This window comes from Sinocyclocheilus rhinocerous, unplaced genomic scaffold (genome assembly GCF_001515625.1).
Source record: "Sinocyclocheilus rhinocerous isolate Xijiao unplaced genomic scaffold, SAMN03320098_v1.1 scaffold128, whole genome shotgun sequence".
NCBI classification, from domain to species: Eukaryota; Metazoa; Chordata; class Actinopteri; order Cypriniformes; family Cyprinidae; genus Sinocyclocheilus; species Sinocyclocheilus rhinocerous.
The window spans coordinates 417,200-427,651 of NW_015666174.1; the positions used below are offsets into that span (position 1 = coordinate 417,200).

A 10,452-nucleotide genomic window follows, 5' to 3' on the forward strand; every position below is an offset into this window, starting at 1 on the left:
AAAGTCTTTTTTTTTCTTTTGCGCACAAAAAGTATTCTCGTAGCTTCGTATAATTACGGTTGAACCCCTGATGTCACATGGATTATTTTACCGATCTCCTTGCTACGTTTCTGGACTTGGGAACATTTCAGTTGTATTGCTGTCTATGCAGGGTCAGACAGCTCTCAGATTCCATCAAAATATCTTAATTTGTGTTCCGAAGATGAACGAAGGTCTTACGGGTTTGAAACGACATGAGGGTGAGTAATTAATGACAGAATTTTCATTTTTGGGTGAACTAACCCTTTAAGATGCTTTTTTGGGGGTGTTAAATAATGCTGCAAACACCAGTAATTTGACTAGTGCAAACTTTAGTAAAACAGTTGACAGTAGCCATTGACTTCTATTGTATGGAAAAAATACTATGGAATTCAATGGCTACTGTCAACTGTTTGGTTACCTACATCCTTTAAAACATCTTTTTTGTGTTTGTGTTTGCGCAAGCTGTTAGTATATCTGGCCCTAAATCAGATTGACATCATCATAGTTGATCAAGTAAACTATAACTGAAAACTTCCCCTTACAGTAAATGGTTGAAATCGTACCATACATACCATTAACACAATTGACTGCCTCAAATTCTGCCTCTGTTCTTGCTCCCCTTTTAAATGCGACCAAGAGCCGTACACTGTTCGAGAAGTGCGCATCCATTTACGCCACATCAGAGACCTTTTAAAGAGCCTGAACCTTACTGATGGCTATAATGGAGTGGAGGGCAGCTCACCATCCTTTCTCAGTTGTGTCACAGAAGAATGTATGGAAGGTATGGAAGTCTTAGGATAAAATAAAATAGGTAAGATACCAGGCTTAAAAGTTTGGATAAAATAACATTATACAGTAGATTTATATAGTAAACCTATAAATGAATAACCAGAGCATATAAAATATTAGGCTTGTTGGGGTAATATTTGATATTAAAAAAGTTGCATCCACATATGCAATACAAATATGGTGGCTTCATAATATTTTTATTTAATTCCCAGAGAACAGCAAACCTAAGCGAAGAGGTGACGGGTTGAAGCAGGTGAGCTGCAGCCCTCCAGATCACATCCTTCCAGGTTCTAAGAAGCGTCTTCTGGTACCCCTGCTACCTCATACAAATTTTGGGAAGGTAAGAATTATAGGATCTGTGACATTAATGGCGTTAAAGGTGTGCTAGATGAACTTATGGTTTATTTTTGGGATGATAATGAAGATGATAACTGTAGTTGTTCATCTTTTAAACAGTCCTCAGAGTGCTTGAAGGTTCTGACCATGAGTAGCTGGAATCCCCCTCCTGGAAACAGAAAGATGCATGGAGACCTCTTGTATCTTAATGTGGTCACCATGGAAGACAGACACTTCAGTATAACAGCATCAACTCGCGGGTTCTACGTAAATCTGTGAGTTACCGAGTACATTCGTCTTCCAGATTGTCCTTTCCCTCGAAAAGACAAATAGAAATAATTTTTTAAAAATCTGGTTCACTTAGGTCAACGATTTACAGCTTTAATCCAAAACCAGCCAATCCTAGTGTCCTCAGTCATGCTCTGCTGGATCTCCTGGGTCATATCAGTCCAGTTTTTAAGAAGAACTTCAGTGTCTTGCTGAAAAGGAGGTATGCCAGTTCTCACAAGGAGTAAAAGAGTAAAGCATGGATACTGCACCTATATTTTTCTCAATTAAAAGCCACAATTCTTGAGTGGTATTTAAGTATTTATGCATTTGTGACCTTGGACCACAAAACCAGTCATAAGGGTCAATTTTTCGAAATTGAGATTTATACATCATCTGAAAGCTGAATAAATAAGCTTTTCATTGATGTATGGTTTGTAATTTGGCCAATATACAACTATTTGAAAATCTGGAATCTGAGGGTGCAAAAAAATAAAAATACTGAGAAAATCGCCTTTAAAGTTGTCCAAATTAAGTTCTTAGAAATGCATATTAATAATCAAAAATGAAGTTTTGATATATTTATGGTAGGAAATTTACAAAATATCTTCATGGAACATGATCTTTACTTAATATACTAACAGCGACTTAAGACTGGTTTTGTGGTCCAGGGTCACATTTATGCATTATAGTATTTACATTGTAAAATATTTTTGATATTCATTGCCCTGTCTTTAATTGATGCTGATAATACAAAATAAATATTTTTTAAAAAGTATTTAAGTACAAAAGTAAAAATAGTAATGTGAGTGGAAGTTACCATGTGTAACTTTGAGGCTAATTACAATTTACCCTTTATTGACACGTTTTTAAATCTATTGTCTGTTTTAAATAATACAATAAAATTAGAGCTGTTTATTTATTTAGGAAATGTATTTATTTAAGTCTTGCTGTTCTGAATAAAATAATAGGAGTACAAAATATACTTAAAAATATAATTGAATATGTATAAACTATCAAAATCTATCTTCTCTCTTATTTTAGAGGGTCCACACACCCCTTTGAAAGGATTGCCACACCTTTCCAGGTGTTCAGCTGGACTGCTCCAGCACTAGACCATACAATAGACTGTGTTCGAGCGGAGGATGTCAGCTCCTTCAGCCTGGGTTATGAAGAACACGTGTCTGCTCAGGTAAACACGTAAATGTATTTAAATTTATTTATTTAAGTCTTGCTAAATATGTACTGTTCTGAATAAAATAATAGAAGTACAAAATATACTTAAAAATATAATTGAATATGTATAAACTATCAAACTCTATCTTCTCTCTTATTTTAGAGGGTCCACACACCCCTTTGAAAGGATTGCCACACCTTTCCAGGTGTTCAGCTGGACTGCTCCAGCACTAGACCATACAATAGACTGTGTTCGAGCGGAGGATGTCAGCTCCTTCAGCCTGGGTTATGAAGAACACGTGTCTGCTCAGGTAAACACGTTAAAAGTCAGCACACATGCCAGTTGCATTAATAGATTTTAATCAGTTCCTCTGTGTTGAACAAAGGCCCGGGACTGGAATGAAGAACTTCAGACCACAAGAGAGCTTCCAAGGAAAAATGTGACTGATCGTCTGATGAGGGACCGAGCTGTTTTTAAGGTATCTTTACCACTTATCATATGTGTTCAATTTAGAACCAAAAAAGGCTTTAAAGGTTACACAAATTGCTTTTACAGTTACAAAAGTCATTTATGTTTTCTAGTTTTTTAGGCCTTGTTTATACATTGAATGAAGATGCATCACAATTGGTCAGCTGAGACTCATTGCAATTTACATCTGATCTTACCATGCATTTTAAATGTGTTTCATGTGACCGCTTGGATTTCATCTAGACCCTTCCCTATTATTTCATCACACTCTATATCAGTTTCATAAGAGTAGCGAGTGTGCCAGTATGATTGAATGAAAGGAGAAAGAAGCGAATAGAAAGGATACGAATGGTAACCGCGATATCAAGCATAATCTGTGTGTGTTGGCTCAGCAAATGAAGTTTGGATCAATTGTTTTGGTGTGGTTTCTCAAAAGCATCTACACTACGAAAGCAATCCTCTCAAATGCGTTTTCTGCTACCTCTGGAAGTGGTTCAAAGTGGACAAGCTCAAAATATTTTAGACCCTATTTATTTAGACCTGTATTTAGCGTTGTCCACCTGTGATCGAATCAGTGAAAACCAGAACCAAATCTGACTTCTGAAAAACCTAAACTGTATTGTCTGTTCTTGATGTCTGTTTAGACTGTATCTAAAAACTAGACCAATAATGACCACCTTTTACTGACTTTTTAGGCTAACAGCGATTTTGTGAGCACTGCCTCTCGAGGAGCCATGGCAGTGGTAGATGGTAACGTGATGCCTGTCAACCCTAGTGAAGAACCACGACAACAGATGTTCATCTGGAACAACATTTTCTTTAGTTTAGGCTTTGCTGTACGGGACCAGTACAGAGATCTGGGAGGTGAGGCTGCGGCCCATGCCGCCCCTGTTCTCGACCTGAATGGCGTGAGAGCTTACTGGGCAGTGGATCAAGAAGGCCTCTACCTGATTGGCACCGTAGTGATCGATTACCGTGGCTACCGCGTCACTGCCCAAACTATCGTGCCGGGAATTCTTGAGCGTGACCAAGAACAGAGTGTTGTCTATGGCTCCATTGACTTTGGCAAGACTGTTGTGTCTGATGACAGGTAAAAGCATTAAGGCCATTTTTATTCTTACAATGTGTCAGGAATTAAATGAACAATAAAGATGTATATATAACCACAATATTTCATACTCTGTGAAGGTATCTGGAGCTGCTTGACAAACCCAGTAAGAAGCTGAGAGTGCAGCGCCACCTAGTGCTAAACAAAGATGATACAGCAGTAGAGTTGTGCTCCTCGGTGGAGCACAAGGGCATTGTGGGCAATGATGGTCGGCGCTACATCCTGGATCTACTTTTTACCTTCCCACCCGACCTCAACTTCCTTCCTGTAGAAGGAGAGGATTTAAATGCTGTGTGTCAACATCTAGGCTTTCCAAGGCTACATCCTCATCGCCTGGTCTGTCTGAGACAGGAACTCATTGATGCCTTTGTGGAGCACAGGTAATATTCACCTGTCTTATGATCAATACCTGGGTGAATCTCATAAAACCTGTCAAGAATGTCATATTTTACCCCAAAATCAAAAGAACAAACAATAGTATTTACATACAGAAAATGAAGCCCATTTTAAGATTTTTTACACATTACCCCCTCTTTACCATTTATATATATTTATGTGTGTGTGTGTGTGTCTATATATATGTATATGTATGTATATATATATATATATATATATAAGAGAGAGAAAGAGAGATGATAGATAGATAGATAGATAGATAAACTACATATAGAATTTAATTGTAGTATTTAAAAAAAAGTATTTATTCATCACAGTGGTTTAAACTGTACAGTATTAATGGTATTTAAAAAATAAAATATTTAAAAACAAATTAAAAAATAAAATATATTTAATACAAAAATTATATTATGTATTGTTTTAGCTGAAATACAGTAAAAAATTACTTTATCGTGGTATTGTATGTGAATCAGTAAAAATGTGAATCTAATGAGAATCATAATTGAGAATTTCAAATAAATAAAATAAATATAAAAATAAACAAAAATAAAAATGACAGTTTTGACTGAATTTTGAGGAAATTTTGCTTAATTTGAATGAAAACAACATCAAGACAGTGGCGGCTCGTGGGTTTTAAAATAGAGGAGGCACACTAATTGTATTGGTCTGGGATCCCTGCCGATTATTATTATTATTATTTGCTTAACCACTTTAAAATGGCTTTTTGGTTGCTTTTAGTCAGAAAACGTAAAGAAAACGACACACATACAGCAAGATAATATAATTTCACTTACCTGGCCTATCACTTGAAGCAAACATCCATCCCTTCTTAAAAGTCTGTGTTAAAAGAGAGCTGCCTGTTGCGCCATTTAATTAAGCCGTCTGCTGTAGCCTATATCCAGCTTAGGCTGTTTTCCTTAAATTTGTATATATACTGTTTGAATGACAGCTTGGTAAATCTGTTGGCAATCAAATATTCAATATCGCTACTCATCATAAGTACTTGGTACATTATCAGCGCAGCGGGAGACGTTCAAACTAATATCACGTAATTTACGTCTCTGTGATGATTGGCTGATATCAGAAGGGAGGCTAGCCTCCCTTGCGAGGGTTCTTTCTCAACACTCCTCAGCGCTGAAAGTGAACACTCGATGCTGATTGGCCAATTTTTGTTACCAACGGAGGCACGAGAGCTCACCTCTCCCCCGGCCTCCCTCTACCTTTCTCTATCATTAGCGGTTGCAATTACATCAGCAGATTCGGCACATTCGCGATAGAAAAGCGGCACTTTCACGTTATTTTATTACAACTGTGAAATTACAAACAAAAAAATACACATTCTGAGACATGAACTGAAATGAATTGTGAATTTTATTAACATTAAATCGTCCTCCTCCCATTTTCACCTCAAAATTATGGGGAAGCTGTGCCTCCCCGACGAGCCGCCACTGCATCAAGATGCAATCGAATATGATTGAGGTGAAATATGATTCATGACAGGTTTTGTAAGATTCACTCACACACTTAATTTATTGAATTATTTCAGTGTTTTTTTTATAATTCAGTGTAAATGTTTCACAAATCATTTTGGGTGTAGCAATCCCAACAGTAAAAATAAATGCACAGAATGGAAAAAAAAAACTATATATCACGGTGCAGATATGAACCTGATGTGAGGTTTTGAGCTAAACAATCTTTTTATATGTCATCAGATACCAGACATTTATGGAGACTGTCTCCAAAAGTTCTGAGCATGACAGAGAAATCGCCAAAGCCGTTGGCACATCTGCGATAAAGACCGATCCAATTACTACGCCTCAGCTTCCCTCAGCTATTGTCACACTCCCAGACCAGGACACAGAGCACCATTCCCTAAAAAATGTGCCTGTGAATAACATCCAGCAGGGTTCTTCAATAAAGCATATCTTCTCCTCCGTCAGGAATACTTTTGACATACATTTCAACCCTAACGTCTTGTGTGCAGGTGTGCTGTTAGCTGTTAGACAGTATTAGTAATATGTATGTTGCTAAATATCAACATTACTAATATTTCCATTCTTTTAACAGGTGTACGTTTTCCCAAGGAAAGTACAGAAGATATCCAGAAACAGAAACAGCAGTTAAAGGATGCGGCAGTCTTTCTAATATCCAATCAAATCCCTGCATTTGTAAGTTGCTTTTTTTTAAAATAATGATTGCACTGATAAAACAGATTATCCCTGATGTCTGTCCTTGTGTAACCCCACATCTTCAACTGTGTGTCTCTGTAGACGAAGAGTTGCCTTGACCACACATCAATGCCTACAGATGGCGTCACACTAACAGAGGCCCTCCATCAGCATGGCATCAACATCCGCTATTTGGGAACTGTGCTGGAGTACACTGAGAAGAAGGAAAGACTTGATCATGTCTATGTGAGTGTATGTTTCACTCATGCAGTCAGTCAATTCTAAATGCAGCTTATACAGTCACATACAGTATATCTTTACATATTTGTATGCTGCCATTCAAAAGTACAAAAAAGTAATATTGTGAAATATTATTACATATGTAAAAGAACTGTTTACTATTTTAATATATTTTAAAATGAAGTTTATTCCAGCTGAATATTTCACAGGCATTTTTCCAGAAATCATTCTAATATGCTAATTAGTTGCTCAAGAAACATTTTTAAAATATCAATGCTAAAAACAGTTGTGGTGCGTAATATTTTTTATTAGAGATAATTATAATAAGTAAATTACATATACATTTATGCATTTAGCAGACAAAAGCAACAAGAGCAATTCTTCAAACTAACATTATTAAAATTAAAAAAATAATAATAATAATATATATATATAGTTGAGATATCACTTTAAGAGAAGTTCAAAAGAAAAATATGTGCATGACTCCTCTACCTACATCATATAATGATGAAATCTGAAAAAGTAACCATTTTTTAACCTCTTTCAGAGAATTGCACTCTGTGAGCTCATCACCAGATGTGCAAAACATCTGTTTAAGACATATCTTTTGGTGAGTGTCCAGAAATCGCTTATGGTTTTTATAATGCTTGGCGGGGATATCACTAATATAATGTTGTATATTATGATAACCTTGCCAAAACCTGTTCTTATATGCTTAATGCTTTGTCTCTGCCCCAGGCTGTAGAACCATCTGCTCTGTCCGCCTCTGTCAGCCATTTCCTCAACTGCTTCCTGAGCGCCTTCGCTGATGCCGGAGTCATTCAGCAGAACGACAAGTTAGCTTCTAGACGCAGGAGTCGGAGAAGGCGGAGCCGTGCGTCTGTGGGCGGCACTGTGACCGCCTGGTCCAACCTCACTCCGACTGACCTTTGGGGGGCCATTAAAGCTGAGGCTCAGAAGTACTACCATTACAGCCTGCCCTGGTGAGTGTCCTGTTCTCTGAACACATAGATACTGTGCTGTGAATTGATATGATTAGGATCTCATCTCCTTTTGGCAGTGGAGGTGTGGAGGAGGCCGTGAACAAATGCAGGCTGCAGAGGATCACCCTGCTCAGAGAGATCGCCATCAAAACTGGCATTCAGGTATATCAGTTTGTACTAGACATGATTTAACATGAGTTTTTGTCAGTCACTGTGCTTCTCTCTAACTCTGATAACTACTCCATCTCCATCTCTCCTTCAGATTCTTTTAAGAGAATATCACTTTGATTCTGAGCACAAAACTGTATTCACTGAAGAGGACATCCTTAACATTTTCCCCGTAGTAAAGCACATCAGCCCTAGGTCCAGAGATGCGCTTTTTCTCCTGCATTGTGGTCAGTCTAGGGTACAGCAAGGTGAGCATTCAGAGTAACTATAGGTGTAGGAGTAATTTAGTGGACAAATGTTATTAGCCTAAAATATTTTAGTTGATTATTTTGTATTTTATTTTTTTTTTTACATTTGAAATTTATTGTATTGTATTTAAATTAATTTTATTTTGAAAGTGTCAACAATTATTGGAATATATTAACAGAAATCTAAATAAAAGTATTTAATTATAATAAAAATAATAAATATTATTCTTAGTTAGCTTCTCAAGGCATTTTACATACAGAAGAACAAGAGAATAAAAATAAAAATAAACACAAGGACAGTTGATATACATGTATATGCATATGTATATGAATATACACTAGCGTTCAGAAGTTTGGGGTAGGATTTTTTTAATGATTTTTTAAGAAGTCTCTTATTACCACCAAGGGTGCATTTATATGATCAAAACAAAGTAAAAAAACGTAATTTTGTGAAATATCATTACAATTTAAATCATTTCTATTTTAATATATTTTAAAATGTAATTTATTCCTGTAATCAAAGCTGAAGTTTTAGCAGCCATTACTCCAGTCTTCAGTGTCACATGATTCTTTAGAAATTATTGTAATATGCTAAAATGGTGCTCAAGAAATCATTCTTATTATCATCAACGTTACAAACAGTTGTGCTGCTTAATATTTTTGTAGAAACTGTGATAAAGTTTTTTCAGGATTCTTTGATGAATCAAAAGTACACCATTTATTAGGAATAGAAATCTTTTGTAACATTTTAAAATGTCTTTACTGTCACTTTTGATCAATTTAATGCATCCTTGCTAAATAAATGTTTTAATTTCATTCAAAATATAAAAACTTTTACTGACCCCAAACTTAATCGAACCTTAATCTTTAGTCTCTTTTGTATGTTTGTGCATCACTAGGTTGTCTGAAAGAGGGCTGTGAGTTAATAAGCCAGGCTCTGGGTCTCTTCACTAACGTCTACGGAGCTCTGCATCAGGATGTCTGCATATGTCTGCGGTTACTGGGACGCATACACTACATCCTCGGAGACTATGCTGAGGTATCACGTGTTCTAGAATGACAGATGAGCCTAAATAAGTCATTTGAAAATTACATTTTGAAACAAACTTTGAATTTTATGCTGTCAGGCCCGCGGTCACCAGCAGAGGGCTGTGCTGATCAGTGAGAGAGTTCTGGGAATTGAGCATCCTAACACTATACAGGAATATGTAAGTAAACATCTTTATTGATTCAAATAACTCTGGTTTACTATAGTATCATACACTCATGCTGGCATCAATATATGAAAGGGACGATCAAAGTTCTTTCCCCTTTGTGTAGAAGCACCTTGGTCTTTATTGCTTTGCTGGGGGGCAGTCCGTGACAGCACTGCGATTACTATACCGTGCTCGCTACCTGATGCTCCTGGTGTGTGGAGAGGACCACCCTGAGATGACTTTACTGGATGTGAGTTATAAGGATAGCAATGTGATAATAATGAATAACACAGAAGTTGAAAACATCAACTAGTGGCCACCAGTGTGACGTGCTGTACTCCATCTGCAACTGTTTTAAATGTTATTTAATTTAATTTAATATGTTCATCAAAGCTGCATTTATTTGATCAAAAATACAGTAATAAGAATTACTGTAATATTGTGAAATTGAAAAATTTTAATTCATTTTATTTGAAAAACAATTTAAAAGAACTGTTTAAATACACTACCGTACAAAAGTTTGGGATCAGAACGATTTTTAATATTTTTAAAGGAGTTTCTTATGCTCATCAAGGCTGCATTTATTTGATCACAAATACAGGGGAAAATGTAATATTGTGAAATATTTTTACGATGTAAAATAATGTTTTTCTATTTTAATATACATTAAAATCTAATTTATTCCTGTGATGCAAAGCTGAATTTTCAGCATCATTACTCCAGTCTTCAGTGTCACACGATCCTTCAGAAATCATTCTAATATGCTGATTTATTATCAGTGCTGGAAACTGTTCTGATGTTTAATATATTTTTTTGGAACCTGTGATGCTTTTTTTCAGGATTCTTTGATGAATAAAAACTTAAAAAGAAGAGCATTTATTTAAAAT

General features: G+C 36.1%; 1 protein-coding gene across 1 annotated transcript in view; it reads left to right on the forward strand.

Moving 5' to 3' along the window:
* LOC107731966 (clustered mitochondria protein homolog) overlaps positions 1–10,452 on the forward strand; it is a 17,682-nt gene that overhangs the window by 3,750 nt on the left and 3,480 nt on the right. Inside the window, exons 4-21 of the mRNA XM_016543191.1 lie at positions 659–802; positions 1,023–1,150; positions 1,267–1,421; positions 1,511–1,636; positions 2,458–2,605; positions 2,976–3,068; positions 3,754–4,148; positions 4,247–4,546; positions 6,275–6,546; positions 6,630–6,730; positions 6,833–6,976; positions 7,518–7,580; positions 7,709–7,953; positions 8,031–8,115; positions 8,216–8,369; positions 9,269–9,408; positions 9,497–9,577; positions 9,690–9,815. Of these exons, the coding sequence (XP_016398677.1) occupies positions 659–802; positions 1,023–1,150; positions 1,267–1,421; positions 1,511–1,636; positions 2,458–2,605; positions 2,976–3,068; positions 3,754–4,148; positions 4,247–4,546; positions 6,275–6,546; positions 6,630–6,730; positions 6,833–6,976; positions 7,518–7,580; positions 7,709–7,953; positions 8,031–8,115; positions 8,216–8,369; positions 9,269–9,408; positions 9,497–9,577; positions 9,690–9,815 (2,900 nt within the window). The remainder of the gene's footprint in view (positions 1–658; positions 803–1,022; positions 1,151–1,266; positions 1,422–1,510; positions 1,637–2,457; positions 2,606–2,975; positions 3,069–3,753; positions 4,149–4,246; positions 4,547–6,274; positions 6,547–6,629; positions 6,731–6,832; positions 6,977–7,517; positions 7,581–7,708; positions 7,954–8,030; positions 8,116–8,215; positions 8,370–9,268; positions 9,409–9,496; positions 9,578–9,689; positions 9,816–10,452) is intronic.